At 41.6% G+C, this 19,488-nt stretch overlaps 1 protein-coding gene across 3 annotated transcripts in view; it reads left to right on the forward strand.

Moving 5' to 3' along the window:
* The window catches only part of SON (SON DNA and RNA binding protein), a 168,944-nt gene that overhangs the window by 127,221 nt on the left and 22,235 nt on the right, over positions 1–19,488 (forward strand). For all 3 annotated transcript variants that reach the window (XR_004539933.1, XR_004539932.1, XM_033949767.1), the window contains exons 7-8: positions 7,128–7,238; positions 10,978–11,094. Coding sequence is in view for 1 of the 3 variants with exons in the window: in XM_033949767.1 (XP_033805658.1) it covers positions 7,128–7,238; positions 10,978–11,094 (228 nt within the window). In the remaining 2 variants the exon portion in view is untranslated. The remainder of the gene's footprint in view (positions 1–7,127; positions 7,239–10,977; positions 11,095–19,488) is intronic.

The following is a 19,488-nucleotide window of genomic DNA, read 5'->3' on the forward strand; positions in this document are numbered from 1 at the left end:
TTGGGATCTTTATAGACTGGAGTTGAAAACCACTGCTTTAATACTCTCAAGCATATATATATTTATATATATGAAAAAGACCACTGCATGATTGTAACATTCTACTTTCACCATTATCTCCCTCTTTCTTCCCCACCCCCCAAAGCCGTATGAATTAAATGACTGTGATATACTTGAGGTGGAGAGTTTGCAACCTGTATATAAATTCTGCCATTTTGGCATTTTTTTGTTTTACAGTTCTAGAATTGTTTGAGGAAAGTGGATTAACCGTAATTAAAAAGCCGTTGCCAAATCCCCAGCATTCTCATTGGCCGAAGCCCCTTGCTTAATGGCCCGACAAGACCAAAAGCTGCCAGATCCTGAGTTCTGACTGGTTACAAAAAAAGGTCACTAATGAACATTTAAGGACCAATGTTTCACAGCTACAGGACAAGTTTAAGAAAACCATCTCCTGTGGAAGCCCCCGATGAGCCGAAATAATTCAGATTTCCAATGCACAGTACCATTCAGCAAAGCGATGGAGCTGAGAGAGTAATGAGAGCTGAATAGCTGTTCAGCCACTGAGACTCAGCTGCTCACTTCTTGCCGTAACAGCAGCTGCTCACTTTCTAAAGGAGGGGGAAAAAAATACCGTTGCAAGTCTTTGGAGAGTTCTGTGTAATACAGGCTAGAGGAAAACATTTTTTTCTAGTTAACTGTGTGGCACTTAAAAACATGCATGGCTGACATGGACTATGGCATTAAGTGCGCTACATTTTCTTGCTTTCAGTATAAACACTCAGTGAGGTTGAATCTTTTAAAAGTGCATTATACTAAAATAAAGTGTTCATCTCGTATTCCTGCCTTGCTGTGACACTGCTGGCAGCATTGGGCTGTCTGTTTCAAGTGAAAACACTTAACAAAGAGATTTCTTGGCAACACAAATGACAAATAAATAGCAAACAAAAAAAAAAAAAAACCCCAGTTGGAATATTTTCATTTTCAGAAAAGAAATGTTATGTGTCTAAGCCCTAAGCTTTTCTAAAATAACAAATGGAGCTTTAGAAGGGAAAATATGCATTGGTTTTGGTCCCACAGCTCTCACTTTCCTATCTAGAGAGAGCCGAGTCTTTGTATGCCTCTAACTTCTTATATAACAATCAAATCTGCCTACAGCAATCAGCAAGGTCCCATGTAAAGATCCTAAAGAGAATAACATATTTTAATAATTCTAAAGGCATGTTTAGCCAAAACTCTTTTCCAGGGCATGCGAGTAAGTGGGACTGCTAGCTTTTGTCTGTCATTTCAGTGGTAGTGAACAATATAGAAGCGAAGAAACTGCAAATCTTTCATGTATACACATATGCTTTCCTGTCATATATAGTATCTGAGAAATGTGCAATACCATGTTCAAAGACCAGTTTATTTTTTGGCTAAAAATTGATGCAGCTAAAGCCTTCTGGAGGGGAGAGCTGGACGTACAAAAAGCATCCCTCCACCTTTTCCCTCTGTCCTCCCGCCCCCCCCCCCCCTTCCAAATCAGGATGTTCCGGTAATTGAAAATGGTTTGGTATTTCTGCATGCAGTACAGTTAGTAGAATAAATCTCATTAATGTACAATTTAACCTTTTTCAAAGGAAAGAGAGCATCAGAACTTGAGGTCATGATACAAAGCTCCAAGGAGGTAGACTAAGAATAACATCAGAAAATCCTTTTGTATGGAAGGGTAGTGGCTACATGACATTGAGTCCTGAAGAATATGGTGGAGTCAGAATAATAATAATTTATAAAGGCATAGCTTAAACATAGGAGGCAGGAGGACAGCAGTAAAGCGTTGGGATATCCTATGTGAAATTACAGTTCAGCCCAAAACAATTAATTATAAAATAACAAGTATACTGTGCTTCCAAAGAAGCCAGGGGGAAGGGCACTGTCACAGAACGCCAGTTACCAATACCACCAATACCTTGCACCCCAAACAACATGTCCTCTTTTAGCATCAGCCTGCTGCAGTGACTTCAATTGTATTTCACATATTGTATTTTAACTTTTTAATAATGTTCAAAATCCAGAAGACTGTTTATAAACTGATTTCATTAATTCAGTTTTGAGTTCCCTATGCAGAATGTCCCTTGTACTTTATTACTTTCAGATTTGTATTCAGAATAAAACTGAGATTCTCTCTTGAAATTGCAGTTGTTGCTCTCCTTTTCCAATTGTGTTTCTTGTATTATTTTGTCTATAGTAACCTCCTATTTCTCAGCTAATTTCTGGAGTAAGGAATCCTCCCTTCTTGCTCATCACCTTTTCACTAATACATATTACCCCAGGTCAGGTGGTCAGCTCTACAGCACAATTATCATTTGACTTAGGAACACTCCTGTGGAAATGTCCAGAAAGCTCCAAGTAAGGCAGGGCAGTCTCCAGTGAGAACTTAGTAGTTGCCTGCAGAATTTTGGAATAACTTAGCTGTCTATAGTATACCCAGATAAAATGCAGTGAACATTACATTACATTGGTGTCTTCTATTCCGCTAAAACCTTTCAGTTCTAGGCAGTTTACAAGAGTTGGCCTGGGCATTTCCAAGGAGAATACATGGTTAATAGATGTAGTACGCGTCGGGATCTGTGGAGGGTCGATCAGGTTTAGTTAGGTCATTTGATAAATTTCTTGAATAGAAAGGTGTGTAAGTTCTTTCCTGAATGTTTTGTTATTTGAAATACAGGCAGTCCCCCGAGTTAGACACCCGACTTAAGTACAACTCGCACTTAAGAATGCGGTTGCGGCTTCATTTGATTTCACTGAGCAGTATTTCCAGTGGCATAGACTCCTACAACTTCTCCTGCAGCAGATTCAAGAATGGTGCCTGGCCACATTAAGAACAGTGTGTGGTTGTGCATGCTGTACCTTAGAGCAGGAGTCTCAAAGTTCCTCCTTGAGGGCCGCAATCCAGTCGGGTTTTCAGGATTTCCCCAATGAATATGCATGAGATCTATGTGCATGCACTGCTTTCAATGTATATTCATTGGGGAAATCCTGAAAACCCGACTGGATTGCGGCCCTCGAGGAGGGACTTTGAGATCCCTGCCGTAGAGGAAACACTGGTAGGGACAGTTGGCCCTTTTGTCAGCTGGGAGCAGAGGTAAGCAGCAAGAACCTTAAAATCTACAAGTTCCGAGTTACATACAAATCCGACTTAAGAAGAGCTTTCAAAACGTAACTCGTTCTTAACCTGGGGACTACCTGTATACAGTGAACTGTTAACAATTACATTCAGCAGTCAGAAATAAAAAGAAAGGTGAACACTGATGGTGCTTAGTGCACAGCAGAAAAGCAAGAATAGGCAGAGCCATATCTGAGAGAAGGAAGCTCTGTTATGACTTCCACTCCCTATTTTTTTGCTGGTTTTTGGTGTTTAGTCTAGGTTACCATATGCTTTCGTGATAAAGTACTCTGCAGCTTGTAAAGACATATTAGAGCTGATTGCCCTACAAATTGCAACCTGTGTTAATACTATCTAATAAAAATTCTGCCTTTTCAAGATTGCATATCTTGATCAATGCAGGTAATATAATGAAACAATGAAAGAAATGTGATTGCCCTCTTACAGCTAGAAGGTGGGTGTTTAGAAAAATAAAACATAACAAACATCCTTATCTCTGGACTACCAGTGATAAGAACATAAGACTAGCCTTACTGGATCAGACCAATGGTCCATCAAGCCCAGTAGCCCGTTCTCACGGTGGCCAATCCAGGTCTCTAGTACCTGGCCAAAACCCAAGGAGTAGCAACATTCCATTCAGAATCCTATAGAATAGTGAGATTCTGGAATCCCAAAGAGTAACAAAAGGCTCCGGACCGGAACCCCAAAGAGTAGCAACATTCCATGCTACCGATCCAGTACAAGCAGTGGCTTCCCCCATATCTTTCTCAATAACAGACTATGGACTTTTCCTCCAGGAAACTGTCCAAACTTTTCTTAAAACCAGCTACGCTATCCGCTCTTACTACAACCTCTGGTAACGCGTTCCAGAGCTTAACTATTCTCTGAGTGAAAAAAAAATGTCCTCCTATTGGTTTTAAAAGTATTTCCCTGTAACTTCATCGAGTGTCCACTAGTCTTTGTAATTTTTGACAGAGTGAAAAATTGATCCACTTCTACCCAAGAATATCTGCATCTTTTTGCTTCAATCTCTTACATGGGATAAGAGAAGGGGTAGTGTCTCTGGCATAGTACATGGTTTAGGAAAACCTTGCAGTAATTCCAGTTGGCACCAGAAGGCTATGGGATGATTGTCCTTTTAACTCGGACTCCTTCTGGTACAGCATGTGGAAAATAATTTTATTGACCATTTTTACGTGCATAATTGATATCCTATAAAATCAGATCATGCTTAAAAGTATGCACATTGCAAGACGGCATGTGCTTGAATAGTAGTCATTCTCGTGGGTATTGACTGCCATACCTTCACTCCAATACGGGCGCAATTTCTGCAGGACCTGTGCTAGTATTTTAAAAAGACATATAGGAGCCTTATAAAATTGGACCAAAATAGGCCTCTCCATGCCCTTTTAACCTAGGAGCCCTGTTAATGTTACCCACACAATCTCTAGATAAAGCCACAGGAGCCAACGCTGTAGGTGCTTGAGCACTTTCAATATTGAACATACTCTTTGACTGTGTCTAGGGGAGGTAATTTCCATTGGGATTAGCACCCCCAATAATTATGAAAGGTTAGTTATTTGTTTAAAAGATTTCTTACCTGCTTATGCCTAAATGGCTTACAACAGTACAATCGTAATAAGGCATACTTACAAGCAACATACAATAATGTCTATCTCCATACAATTAAATTCATTCATTTATACACCTCCCCATCCAATAATGTTAATATCTGCATAAAATATTAATTATTTAATTTAAACACCTCCACAGAGTGGTTTTAAGAGTTTTCTTAAACTTTTGTAAATCCAGAAGTGTTCTCAATGGCCCTGTCAATTTATTCCATAACAACACCCCTGCTAGGGTTAGTTCCTATAGATAACAGCTGGGGACAAAGCTTTCAGTTATATTGTACCCTTCATCTGACCCGAGCAGAGTGTCTTTTCCCCTCGTTGATCCTCTCCTCAGATCCCATTTCCTGTCTTTTTGAAGCACTAACTTTGGCCTCATCTGTTCAAGTTTGTTGCTTGTAAATTTCACTGTATGTATATTGACATGATGCAGTTGTAAAACATTTCCAGATGTGTGCGTAAGGTGTTATATATAATATTGTACTGTAAAATGAGATGAAAAGAAACATCACATTGTCAGCTCGCTCCTGAAATGATTGCTCCAACTTTTTTTTATGAGAGTTGTTGTTGTCCTGTGAACTCAAATCTTATTTTTTCTACATTTCTGATAACTTGTGTGACCAAAATTGTATCTTTATATTACCATAATCTTATCTGAGGAAATATTGCTTCTTTTTTCCCCCCTATTGCTAGATGCTCTTTTCAGGGGTCTCAACTCCCAGTCCTTGGGGGTTGCAAATTTGTTCAGATTACATAACCATAATTTGTAAATTAGAACAGTAGTTCTTTGGGTCAGTTCTTCAGGATATCCACAATGGATATACATGAGATAGATTTTCATCTAGTGCCTCCTTGGTATACAGATCTCTCATATGCATGTTCTTATATCCTGAAAACCTTACTAGCTGGTTGTGCCCTGAGGATTGGTACACTTCTCCCTCCGTATTCGCGGGTGTTAGCGGCAGAGCCGGGTCCGCAAATATGACTTTTAGGGCTGACTCTGACCCACCCCTGCCTCCCTCCTGCGTCCCAGACCTCCCCAGACCTTACCTGGTGGTCTAGCGGTGAAGTGGGGCAGGAGCGATCTTCCTATGCTCCTGCCCCATGCAGAGCTATCAACAAAAATGGCTGCCGTGAGTTCCCGTGGTCTCACGCAACTACAAGAGGAACTCAAGGCAGCCACTTTTGTTGATGGCTCTGCATGGGGCAGGAGCATAGGAAGATCTCTCCTGCACCGAATAACCACTAGACCAATAAGTAAGGTCTGGAGCAGTCCGGGACACAGGAGGGAGGCAGGGATGGATCAGAGGCAGCCTTTAAAAATTACTATTGTTTGGGAGGCAAACAACTGCGAATAGTTGAAGTCGCGAGTACGGAGGGAGAAGTGTATGACAACCACAGAATAACAGATAACCAATGGATGTTCATTGCAGATGCTATGAAAATAAAACCCCTCTTCCTCATCTCCATGCACATTTTAGATTATTTTCTCAGCTTTGTAAAAGGAATTACATTAAGGGGGAAGATGCCAATGTTGGCTACTGTTAAGATGGATTATTTTACTGTTAACTGGGCTATTAGAAACTAGGCCTCATTGCATAAAATGGGATCTGTGCTAAAATAGCACAAGTAGTGGTAAAATAACCCATCTTAACAGTAGCCCACATTGATAACGTCCCCACTAAATATGATTGCAGACTATCAGATGATTTCAATAGTCAATTGCATAAGGGTCATTCCATGTCAAATTGTTTAGAGCTCCCCACTCAACTATCTCAAAAATGATGAAATCTTTTCAGGGGATATGTTGGGTCCTCTATTAAATATATCTAAAGTTTTGGGGCATGATCTCAACCAGGTCCAGAGTTAGGGGCCCCTTTATTTGGGCCATTGCTTTGTATCCGCGGAAGTTGTCGAGTGGGGACCCTCCTTGAAATTGGACCAGTTGACATGGAATTACCCAAAACCTGTCATCTCTAAGGGAAGGGGAAAAGTCCTAGTCGCCATCCTTCTGTTGCTGCCCATCCTCTCTCAAAGCTCTCATGGATAGTTTCCACTGTTCTCCCTACTCTCTCTCTTTACCCTTCAATATTTGAGTACAGTACCTCCCTGCATCTAAAGCAGCAGGAGTGAAGCATCTTCAGAGCTCCTTTGACTGATGACTGAGTATATTACTTGATGTCCTGTGATTGCCAGCAAATCTAGCCCTAGGGAGTTCCCCTTTAAAACAGCTATATCTTAAAAGGGCTAACTTTTTTTTTTAGGTTACACAAAGATCATATGAAGTTTTAGCCTATTGGAGCTTGAGCAGGGCTTTGTGAACTGAGACATGAGACTTTTCTCTTTCTTTCTAGTCTGTGGACATCTCTGCTGCAATGACCGAGCGAGCTGTTGCTCAGAAGAGACTCACAGGAAATCCATTTGACATGGTGGCCTTGTGCCTCTTAAATCGTGCGCAGGAGCAGGTGTGTTGGGATTTTCTTCTATATCTTATAGAATAGAGCTCAGAAATGGTGAACTCATACTGGCTAAATCATATCAGCTCCTTCCTTCCTGCCCAATCAAAGTCTAAGTTCTCTTATGAAAAATGTTTAATCACTCCTTCAAAGGTATTATGCAAAAAACCACTTCAAGAAACTTTAAAAAATGTCCAAACAAGGTACTGGTTTTAAACTTGCAATTGTCACTGCACCTGTGGCAAATTCTAACAGGTTTACTTAACTTATAAGCAGGTTTGAAGGGGTCCCAACGCGGCCCCGTTTCGATCCCTGCTTCAGGGGACCCGATTGCTGATTCTCTAAACAGGTTCCATTACTTTCATACTGGTAAAATTTGCTGTGGTGACATGCAGCTGAAGAAAATGCTGCTGGAACAAAATGCCTGGCAGTTTCAAGATTTAGAAGGCACTTTGTTCCAGCAGCATTTTCTTCAGCTGCATGTCACCACAGCAAATTTTACCAGTATGAAAGTAATGGAACCTGTTTAGAGAATCAGCAATCGGGACCCCTGAAGCAGGGATCGAAACGGGGCTGTGTATTGGTAGCATGGAATATTGCTACACCTTGGGTTTTGGCCAGTTACTAGTGACCTGGATTGGCCACCGTGAGAATGAGCTACTGGGCTTGATGGACCCAGTAAGGCTATTCTTATGTTCTTATGAAGCACCCTTACATGTAACTCCTTTTTTTACACAGACTGTCCCTGCAGCACAGATACAGCCAAAGCAAAAATGATGGGGAAAGTAGGGTAAAAGGACAAAGAATAGTGAGAGCAGAGAGAACAAAAAATTGAGGATTTTTCCTGTAAAATCAGGAAAATCTATAAAGCCACTTAATGGTAATGGTAGAAATTATTTCTGCTTTTATTAACTTTGTAGGAGGTGTTTCTATGGTATGCATTTTAAATGCACCTTTCTATATCAAAAGTTTCTGAACCCACTTGTACTCCTTGAGATATATAGTAACATAGTAAATGACAGCAGATAAAGACCTGAATGGTTCATCCAGTCTGCCCAACAGTTACACTCATAAAAATTTATGCTTAAATTGAATCATCTTTTTTCTTTTATATTACTGGGTGCTGATGGCAATAATTATATTAAGCAGGATATAAGGGGGGGCCCATAACCACGTATGTAGGAGACACCCCTTGCCTTGGAAACCTGAAAAGACACTAATATATAGATAATAAAAGATGAAGTTGAAGGATATAGAAATGCTTCAGAGTTATAGTGAAAGAATATTGCTTGGTTAGCATTACTGGCAAATGTTAAAGTTTTTAAATAGATGTTTGTTCCAGAGGAAATACCTATATCCTAGGGCATGTGAACAAGGGCAGTGTGCCCTAAATGAACACGTTGTTACAAGATGTGCAATGCACTGAAATAGAACACCTTAAGCATGTGATAACTAAGTCGTCATTGTTGCTAGGGAAAATTACTAATGAAATAAGATTAACAAGAAACCATGCGACTTGAAACTAACCAAAAGAACATTGCTGGAGTATGCAATTTATCAATGGACCTTAATGAAGCAATTGTAATTCAACTGGAAGATGTACCAACTATGTATGTTTAATTATTTCCTTAAGTGATGTCATAAACCCAATAAAATGGCCAGTCATTTGTAATTTGGGGAGATTCTTGGTTGGTATCCTACCAGTTAGTAGGACACCAAGAACTTCCAAGGCCTGGAATGTTTAAACTTCACTTTTGTGTCTGGTAATTATTTCCTTGGCCTCCTCCAGAGAGGGAAGAAAGGGTTGAGGGATATGAAACCTGTTCATGTAGTTATTCAGAGCAAACTGGATGCTAGACTATAGAAGTCTGTTTTATAGAAAGTCTGTTTTTCAGAATGTCTGTAGTGAATATACACAAAAAACTTTTGTATGCATTTCCTCTACTATATGCAAACTTATATCATAGATATTTATTGCTCAGACATTCTGGCGATGAGTTATTTATGTAAATAGCTAATTGAAAACTGCCCACCTAATATGTAGGCAAAAATATGGTACAATGTGCATATTTTCACTTGTATTCAGCAGAGGTGAACTCTGCTGCGAGGATGATTTGGAGTATCTCACGCAGAAAACATATTACCCCGGTGTTAAAGCAGCTACACTGGCTTCCAGTGGCACAAAGGTTTTGCTTTAAGATGTTTTCAGTAGTACATCAAAGTCTGTATGGATCTGTTCCATTGAATTTTCAAACTCTGTGGGAGGTGTACCAGCCGAGGAGGAATCTGAGGGATAAGGGTACTATAAGATTGATCTCTATGAAGGAGAAAACTGTTCGGTATGCTAAATCTAGAACGGCAGTTGTGTCCGTGGTGGGAATATAATTATGGAATTTCCTCCCTGGCATTCTGAGGACCTGTTCTGACCATTTACAGTTTAGAAAAAAATATTAAAGACCCAACTGTATGTGGAGGATTTTCTCTGAAATTTTGCCTGATAAGAAAATATTGAGTTTTCTAATAAGAAACTTAAACTGTGATCATTGCACTATAATTAGTGAAGATTGACAACATATAATTTCCTCCAGTTTTTGACGTTATCTTTAGTGGATTAAGCTATTACGTGATTGCACTATAATTGAAAGTATTTTATATTTGTACTGTCTTTGAACTATTGTGAATGTTTCATTTGTTAACCACTTAGGGCTCCTTTAACAAAGGCGCGCTAGCGGCTTTAGCGCACGCTAAAATGCCGCTCACGCTAGTCGCTACCGCCTCCTTTTAAGCAGGCAGTAGTTTTTCAGCTAGCACGCGCTATAGCGCACGCTAATCTTGTGCATGCGCTAAAACACTAGCGCACCTTAGTAAAAGGAGCCCTTAGTCATAGACGGTCTGTACATTTTAGAAATAAATAAAATAAAAAAATAAATAATTATGTATTTAGTGTACAGTGTTGCTTACGTGTAGTAGTGTTATAGCAGTGGTCTCAAACACGCGGCCCGGGGGCCACATGCGACCCGCCAGGTCCTATTTTGAGGCCCTCGGTATGTTTATCATAATCACAAAAGTAAAATAAAACAGTTTCTTGATCATATGTCTCTTTAGCTATAAATTACAATATTATTATTAAGACTTAGCCAAAAGGAAAGATTTATAAACTATAGTTTTACCCCAAGCAAAATTGCCATTTCTTTAATAAGACATTAACTATTTTTTCTGAGGCCCTCCAAGTACCTACAAATCCAAAATGTGGCCCTGCAAAGGGTTTGAGTTTGAGACCACTGGGTTATAGAAACAATTACTAATAGTAGCAGGACAGGTTTGCTACAGTGTTTGTGGTTTTGTCTTTTCAAAACTATGCATGTTTTAATTGGAAAAGGTAGGTGCAAGTTTCGGGGGGGAGAAGCTTTTTTCTTAGCTTTCAAGTAACAGTACATGCCTGCTTTCACATTGAAAATTGTTTGAAAGATGGTCAGTTAAAAAAAATAAAATAAAATATCTGCAGATTTTGTGGCAATGCAGACAGTTTGAAAATTGCCTTCATAATATGGAAAATGGATCTAGAAACTAAAGTTCATAAGCAATGAAAAATGTGCCCCCTTGTTCCCAGCATGAGATGAAGTTAAAAAAAAAGGACTGCCATATCAAGTATAAAATTTATACGCCATTTTAACCCAAAAATGTTGATGCAATTTTATGTGTGATTTGCTAGTAGCTGCACCTATTAATAGCTCATTTTGCTTTCCAGATTGAAGCATGGGCGCAATCCAGCTCCTTGCCAGGGCAGTTCACAGGAAGCACTGGTGCACAGGTTCTGTCTTCAGAGGAGCTGACCAACAGTGGTCCCCAAGCCTGGATTAAAAAGGTAGATCATTAACATCCATAGGTGACCATTCACCTGAGTTTTTTTTTCTAATTAGCAGAAACTTAGTAGCTTGCTAGATGCACAAATCTTAAGATCTGAGTTAATTAGCCATCTATATAGATAAGCTCTTTGCATGTTAGAAATGGATAGCAATATCAGATTAGATCACAAAGAGGTAAGGCATAGATAGGACCCCAGGTATATTAGGTATAAAAAATTAGACAAGTCAGACTGTGTAGCTGGTTGAATATTTAGAGACATTTCTTTAAGCAGTGATGCCCATGGCAGCAGGTGTTGTTATGAGGCCAGTAGCCATGTTGATAATTACATGTTGCAGGCTTGCGGTGAGGATAATTATCTGATAATTTCTGCTGTTAAGTGCACCATTACTATTAAGAGATGGAATTGGGGAAAATATCAAAATTAGTTTGAATACTTTGTTTTTAAAATTGCAACATTAGTGGCAAGATTCATGAGGCCTGTACTCTGAATTAATGCCCACTGAATCCAGTTGAGTAGCCAGCACTAACATTCTGTATTCTATTTGAACAAAGGAAGACTTTGTTGGAACAGTTCTTCTGCAGATAAAGGATAAGGTAAAGATCTGTAGAATTAAAAGGTCATTTCCATGACCATTATGCAAAATGGAAGGTTCTCAGCCTTGGCTTTGGCATCATTCCACTCCACATTCCCAACTCTACATTTTAAGTCACGGTTACATTGGAGAAACCTTTGAGGTATTTAAATAGAGCAGGAATGAACAGAGTATCTCAGTATGGAAGTGGAATTATTTGCAAACGAGTCAATTTGCTGTGGATCTTACTGGTCCTTAAAATAAAATCCAATCTGTCTTGGGTTTAGAAAGAATGTAAAGGAGTCTACCCGGGGCTTATTGCCAGTTTTGCACACTATCCTGTAGACTGTGATCTGGGCTCAATTCTTGGCTCTGACTTTCCATTCTCTGGCATAGTCGCTGGGGATGCTCAAAGCCCATTAAGGAAGTCATAGGCATTTTTCAACAGCAGCACTTAGTGGCCAGATTTATGACCCATGATCAGCAAGTTAGACTTAAGTAATTTAGAAGGGCATATGATATGGGAATAAAAATTCAAAAGTTTTCTGAGTAGTTACAGGATTTGTGAAAGCTAATGGTGACAGATTGGAGCCTTTCTTCTGATTGTGTTGGAAGATAGAAACAGGAAGAATGTGCTATGTAAAAAAAAAAAAAAAGTAAAATCTTAAAATTGTTTTTGTAGTTTATTTTTACCTTGTTAGCACATTTTTCTATAACTCTGTACATGAAAAGCACAGTGAATGATTAATGCTAGCCATATAGATGCAATAGACAAGGGAGTTACTTACTTTTCAAATATGTACAATTTGAGTATTAAACGTACCTCCTGTTAGGGAGTGGTACAAGCTGAGATGCTTTAGTGTGTTTCACTTACAGAGAGAGTGTGTGTCCCTGCCTCTGCTTGTGAGGATTTGGGCCTGAATAATGCCTGTTTGGCATTCCCTAACAGGAATAAAATGACAGGCCATCGTGTTATTCCACTGCTAAAATATTTCTTGGTATTTTTCTCAGAAATGGTTCCTGTTTCACTTTATCTTCATGAATGTAATCAGTTCACAAATGGTAGCCTGCAATCCATTCTCTTGTAATTCAGGCAAGATGCAAGTGTTCTTACTAGTCCTCGCTGTATGAGATGCTATTGAAGGGGATGTCTCCCTCTCTTCCAAACCAAGGAGGGGCTGGTGATCAGGGCCTTAAAGACTTGCACCTTGTATGCTTTCCATTGTACTTTTTCAAAATTGTCAGCTTCTAAGGAAAATCAGAACTTTACACTTTCATTAACGTTCTTCTAATGTACAAGGATAATGGTGTCACTTTAGTGGAAGAGGCAGTGCCATGTAAGATGGCATTAAATATTCTTGTCCCAAAGATTTACCATCTAACTCTGAGGGTTATGGACTTTCTTAGGGTGGCATGGGGTGGGGGGAAGAAAGCAGAATGAATCCAGGAACAATACTGAAGAGGGATGTGTGTTTTTAGGCTGAAATAAAAAGGGAAATTTTTTAGTTTATCATATGTCAGAAATAGTGTGCATTCTTTCTGATATCACCTCTTGAAGTTAAAAAATAGCAAAAATTTCTATAAACAAACATTTTTAGGTTACACATTCCATTCACTTGTGTAGTTGATGCCTATGAGTAGATAGTTTCACTATAATGTATTCGCTTTTGGAGACCAAGCTTCAAAGCTTTATTTGTGAGGAAAGTAAAATAGGTGACCAAGTCTCGGTCCTTTCTAATACAGTATTAGTTTATAAACTTAGTTGGATTTTTTAGTGTTTCAGAAAATAGTGCACAGTAACACATGTCTTGTGCGATGTGTCTAGGAGTCCTGACTATAGATGATTTCCCATACTCATGAGTTGATTGCAGAAGGATGACATTTACATTTTTCAGCTCCACCTCCTTCTCCAGTGGCTGTAGTGCCCCCTTTAGTTTTTCCTTCTGCAAGAGAGTTCAATAGGTATAATTATGATCTGCTTTAATAACTTTATTATTATTTTGGGAGGTTGTTTTCTCTAAATTTGAGGCTTTTTGAGGTTTGGGGCAGCTTTGTCTGGGAGAAGACGCAGACTCTGGGAATGAGGTCTGCAGCTGGTAAGGCAACTCTCTGGGTTCCTGTCCGGCTAGCCTACATTGAGACTTGTGGAGCTCAGATTCCATTCCCCTTGAAGCTAGCTCACATCCTGATTTATCAGGTGCTTGAGCCCAGGCTGTTTGGCCTTGGTGTCAGCCAAGTAGGGCTTAGTGGGTGTCAGCTGGGTGGATTCCTTCCCTCGCTCTTGCGTGGATCTGTAGGGGTTGAGGCATCTGTTGGCTTTAGTCTGACTAGCAGCCCAAAGATCCAGTTTTTGGACCCATTCTGGAGGATTGAGGCAGTCTTCTCCATTTCTGGTTTTTGTGAGACTAAAGCATGCTAGCACCAGCCAGACAGTGAGTACTGCCTATAGTAGTCTATGGGAAAATGAAGGGGGTCTAAATTTGAGGGTTTTGATCATACCAGGGGTTGTATTCAGGGTCACTCTCCCCCCCAAACACCCCTTAATTGAATTTTTTTTTACCTTTAGTGGGTTTTCCCAGGTCATTTTAAGCATGACCATGAACAAGTTTGTTTACAAAGTCTCCATCTGCCTCAATACTCATCGTTTTGCCTTAAAAACACTAGGGACAGACTCCTCTGCTAGAAATACCCCTATATCATGCTAGATTTGCTATGGATGGATGGCTGATCAGTGGCTGTGCATCACGTGCTGCAGGGCACATGAGGGAGGGATGAGAGCCTTGCGATTTGCTGCCTCTGGTGTCTCTAAGGCTTGGGGATCATAGAGAGTTTACTGGTCTGTGAAGAGAACCCCCTCCAGAGGCTTTTGACGGAGACCAAGTGAAGTGTAGGTGCGTGGAGCCTGTGGAACCAAGGAAAAGGCAAAGCAGAACCTGAAGGGTGCTTTGGGACCATCTGGACTGGGCTTTACCTTGGATTTTGTCAATTTGCTGTGGAAAGCCTTTTTAAATTGTCAAGTGTCTCCTATCTCGATCGAGGGAACACTGGGGACTGCACAAGAGGACTTGATTTCTCCAAGTGTGCACTTGCCAGTAGTGAATCCTGAACAGCAGCCAGAAGACCAGTCAGATAATGATTGGCTGTACTGGAAAATGGATTCTATTTTTACTGTCCCAGAGTGAATTGTCCTTTCTAGGGGATTTGGGGTCTCGGTCTGATGTTAGAGTTCAGGAAACTGTACTTCCTTTGAGCAGGAGGAGGATCCAACCATCCGTCGTCTTTTTAAAGTGGCTGCATTAAGAACATAAGAAGTTGCAGACCATAGGTCCATCCTGCCCAGTGGTCCGCTCCCGCGGCGGCCCATCAGGCCCATTGCCTGAGTAATGGTCTGTACCTATCTATACCCCTCAATCCCTTTTTCTTCTAGGAATCTATCCAAACCTTCTTTGAAACCATTTAATGTTTTCTTGTCTACAACAGCCTCTGGAAGCGCGTTCCATGTAACATAGTAACATAGTAGATGACGGCAGATAAAGACCCGAATGGTCCATCCAGTCTGCCCAACCTGATTCAATTTAAATTTTTTTTTTTTTTTTTCTTCTTAGCTATTTCTGGGCAAGAATCCAAAGCTTTACCCGGTACTGTGCTTGGGTTCCAACTGCCGAAATCTCTGTTAAGACTTACTCCAGCCCATCTACACCCTCCCAGCCATTGAAGCCCTCCCCTGCCCATCCTCCTCCAAACGGCCATACACAGACACAGACCGTACAAGTCTGCCCAGTAACTGGCCTATCCACAACCCTCTGAGTGAAAAAGAACTTCCTAGCGTTTGTTCTAAACCTGTCCCCTTTCAATTTCTCCGAGTGCCCCCTTGTACTTGTGGTGCCCCATAATTTAAAAAATCTGTCCCTGTCTACTTTTTCTATGCCCTTCAGGATCTTGAAGGTTTCTATCATGTCTCCTCTAAGTCTCCGCTTTTCCAGGGAGAAAAGTCCCAACTGCTTCAATCTGTCGGTATATGGGAGATTTTCCATTCCCTTTATCAGTTTAGTTGCTCTTTTTTGTACTCCCTCAAGTACCGCCATGTCCTTCTTGAGGTACGGCGACCAGTACTGGACACAGTACTCCAGATGCGGCCGCACCATTGCACGATACAGCGGCATGATGACTTCCTTCGTCCTGGTCGTAATACCCTTCTTAATGATACCCAACATTCTGTTTGCTTTCCTTGAGGCCGTGGCGCATTGCGCCGATGCCTTCAGTGTTGCGTCTACCATCACTCCCAGGTCTCTCACCAGGTTACTGACCCCTAGTGGTGTTCCCCCCATTTTGTATGTGAACATCGGGTTCTTTTTCCCCACGTGCATGACCTTGCATTTCCCTATGTTGAAGCTCATTTGCCATTTTACGGCCCACTTTTCCAGCTGCGTTAGATCCTTTTGGAGATCTTCGCAGTCTTCCCTGGTTTGAGCCCTGCTGTATAGTTTGGTGTCATCTGCAAATTTAATGACTTCACACTTGGTTCCCGCCTCTAGGTCGTTTATGTAGATATTGAACAGGAGCGGTCTCAGCACCGACCCCTGCGGAACTCCGCTCGTGACCCCTTTCCAGTCTGAGTAGTGGCCCTTTACGCCAACCCTCCAGATTTGCTGCAGGAGTTAAATCTGGAGTTTCCCAGACTACAACTATTCAGTGCTTGATTATGAGTGCTTTACAGGCTCAAACTTCATTCTACTGCAATGTGTCTAGTAGTCCTGAACGCGAGGGTTATATTTGAACCTGCAAGTTGTTAGCACAATGCTGTCCATCATCTTTGAACTCCACCTCCTTCCCAGGAAGCTGCTCCTACCCCCTCAGTTTTTTTATGCAAGCAAGTTGCTCAGAAGGTTTCTGCTCTGCGGTTTTATTATTTTCAGATATTTTTTCTTAGTGTTCGGTTGGAGGCTCAGTGCCCAGAGGTTCCCATTTGTTGGGACCTCTGCCTGGGAGAAGATGCAGACTTGCACTGCAGAAATATGCTGTTAGCAGGATCAGCCCTCAGGGACACCTAGCCAGCCAGCCTGCTTTCGTATTTTTTTAGAGCACAAGCGCTATCCCCTGTGTAGCCGCTCGTATCGCTGATTTATCAGGTGCTTGAGTGCAGGCTGTTTGGCTCCATCCAGGCTTAATAGTGATTCAGCTCCGTGGTCAAAGAAGAACGATCAAGATGATAAAGGGGATGGAACTCCTCTCATATGAAGAAAGACTAAAAAAGTTAGGGCTCTTGAGCTTGGAAAAGATGGCTGAGGGGAGATATGATTGAAGTCTACAAAATCCTGAGTGGAGTAGAACAGGTACAAGTGGTTCGATTTTTTACTCTATCAAAAATTATAAAGACTAGGGGTCATTCGATTAAATTACAGGGAAATACTTTTAAAACCAATAGGAGGAAATTTTTTTTCATTCAAAGAATAGTTAAGCTCTGGACCGCATTGCCAGAGGTTGTGGTAAGAGTGGATAGCGAAGCTGGTTTTAAGAAGGGTTTGGACAATTTCCTGGAGGAAAAGTCAATAGTCTGTTATTGTGAAAGACATAGGGCAGGGGTGTCCAATGTCGGTCCTCGAGGGCCGCAATCCAGTCGGGTTTTCAGGATTTCCCCAATGAATATGCATGAGATCTATTTGCATGCACTTCTTTCATTGTATGCTAATAGATCTCATGCATATTCATTGGGGAAATCCTGAAAACCCGACTGGATTGCGGCCCTCGAGGACCGACATTGGACACCCCTGACATAGGGAAAGCCACTGCTTGCCCTGGATTAGTAGCATGGAATGTTGCTACTCCTTGTGTTTTGGCCAGGTACTAGGGACCTGGATTGGCCACAGTGAAAATGGGCTACTGGATTTGATGGACTATTGGTCTGACCCAGTAAGACTATTCGTATGTTCTTATGTCTTTTCCCCATTCAAGACGTGACGCTTTCATTGAGGCTCAGTCCAACATCAGTCTGACTGGCAGCCCAAAGACCAAGTTTGTACTGTGAACCTGTAAGGCAGAGCTCTTCTCCATTTGTCCTAGTTGTACTCCTAAGTTGAAGCAGGCAGGTACGTGGCACAGTGAGTAGCCAGAACCAAGGGCCCCTACCTCTAGAAACCTTATCCCTGCATATTTTGTACTTTAGGGGAGTCCCCACGGGCCCTTTTTGTCATGATTTTGCTGGTGGGGCCATCTTGGATTTTAAATGATCTTTTTTGCTGAAGCCTCCAGCTACCTCAAACCCCCTTGATTTTACTTACAATCAATAGGGATGGACCCCCTCAGACCTTTGTATTATGCCAGGTATGCGCTGGATAGCTGTCCAAGGAGTATCCATGTCCTATGTGTGGTGGAGCGCACAGGAGTCTTGGGTCCAGCCTCCTCTTAGTCTTCCAAGGCTGGGGACCTGCAGGAAGCATGATCCCAAGGGAAGAGAGACTTACCAGATCCCCCCAAAGGTGCATTGGCTAAGCATAGACCTGTGGTTGCTGTAGTTCCCAGGCAAACCTACAGAGATTCCTGCCAGGATCCTTGAGACCCCCAGTACAAGTCTTCACCCCAGATTTTGTGAGCCTCATGTGAAATGCCTATTTGAACTGCTGAGGGTCCTCAGCATCTGCGTTAAGTGCGACAGAGGCAGGAGCACAGGGGGATCTCCCCCTCAGCATGCACCCCAATCATATGATGACACAGAGCCTGGACCAGGATGTTCAGCCTGACATAGACTGAGAGGATGTAAAGTCTGATTCCATGACATTATTGTCCCAGGATGCAGTTTCTCTGGCAGAGTCTGGTTCTCTGCATGAGAATAGCGGTCAAGAAGCGGTAATGGCCCTGAACCAGAGGAAGACCCCACAGTGTGCCGACTGTTCAAAGCCTCTGTGCTCCCTCCCAAAATGTTTCCAACAGTATTAAAAGAATCCACTCCAGGGCAGTCTCCAACAAACTAAAACTAAACACTAACAAGACCAAATTACTCTAGTTTCATACCAACACACAGACAGCACCCACACACTACACACAGGCGAGACACTAACTGTTGAGAAACCTCCAACACTATATTCCACACTATATGAACTCCAACTTTCCAACCACTTTCTACAGTTTGAGACAGCTGAGATTAATTAAACATTACTTCCTCTGCAACTAGAGAATGACACGTGGACAAATCTGTCCCCGTCCCCGCAGGAATTCAATTTCCCCATCCCATCCCCGTGAGTTTTGTTGCTATCGCTGTCCCATTCCTGTAAGCTCTGCCTTAACCGCACAAGCCTCGAATACTTATGATTTTAAAGTGTTTGAGACTTGTGCAGATGAGGACAGAGCTTGCAGGAATGGGGCATGGACAGGAAAAGAACTTGCGGGGACAGGACGGGAAAATGCGTTTCCGTGAGGACAGGGAAAAATTTGTCCCCGTGCCATTCTCCAACTGCAACCACTTTGCAATACTCGTACAAATGATAGTTCTAACACAACTTGACTATTGCAATTCCCTCTATGTGGGCATACCCTCCTCCCAAATGCACAAACTACAATTGATCCAAAACACTGCACTCTGACTCATCTTCAGTCTAAAAAGTATGGCCAAGTCACTGCGTACTGCCACATGCTTCATTGGCTACCTGTACAAACACATATCCTGTTTAAACTGTCATGCACTGTACACCACAGCACTGAAAGACACAATCCACATATTCTTTTCCTCCCTCTTCAACTCAACTAGGATTCATGAAACCCACCAACTAATTAACAAGTTTTTGAGATTCCATGCTCTGGGGCAGCACTTCCAATTTTCCATACTG

Source organism: Geotrypetes seraphini, chromosome 6 (genome assembly GCF_902459505.1).
Source record: "Geotrypetes seraphini chromosome 6, aGeoSer1.1, whole genome shotgun sequence".
Classification (NCBI taxonomy): Eukaryota; Metazoa; Chordata; class Amphibia; order Gymnophiona; family Dermophiidae; genus Geotrypetes; species Geotrypetes seraphini.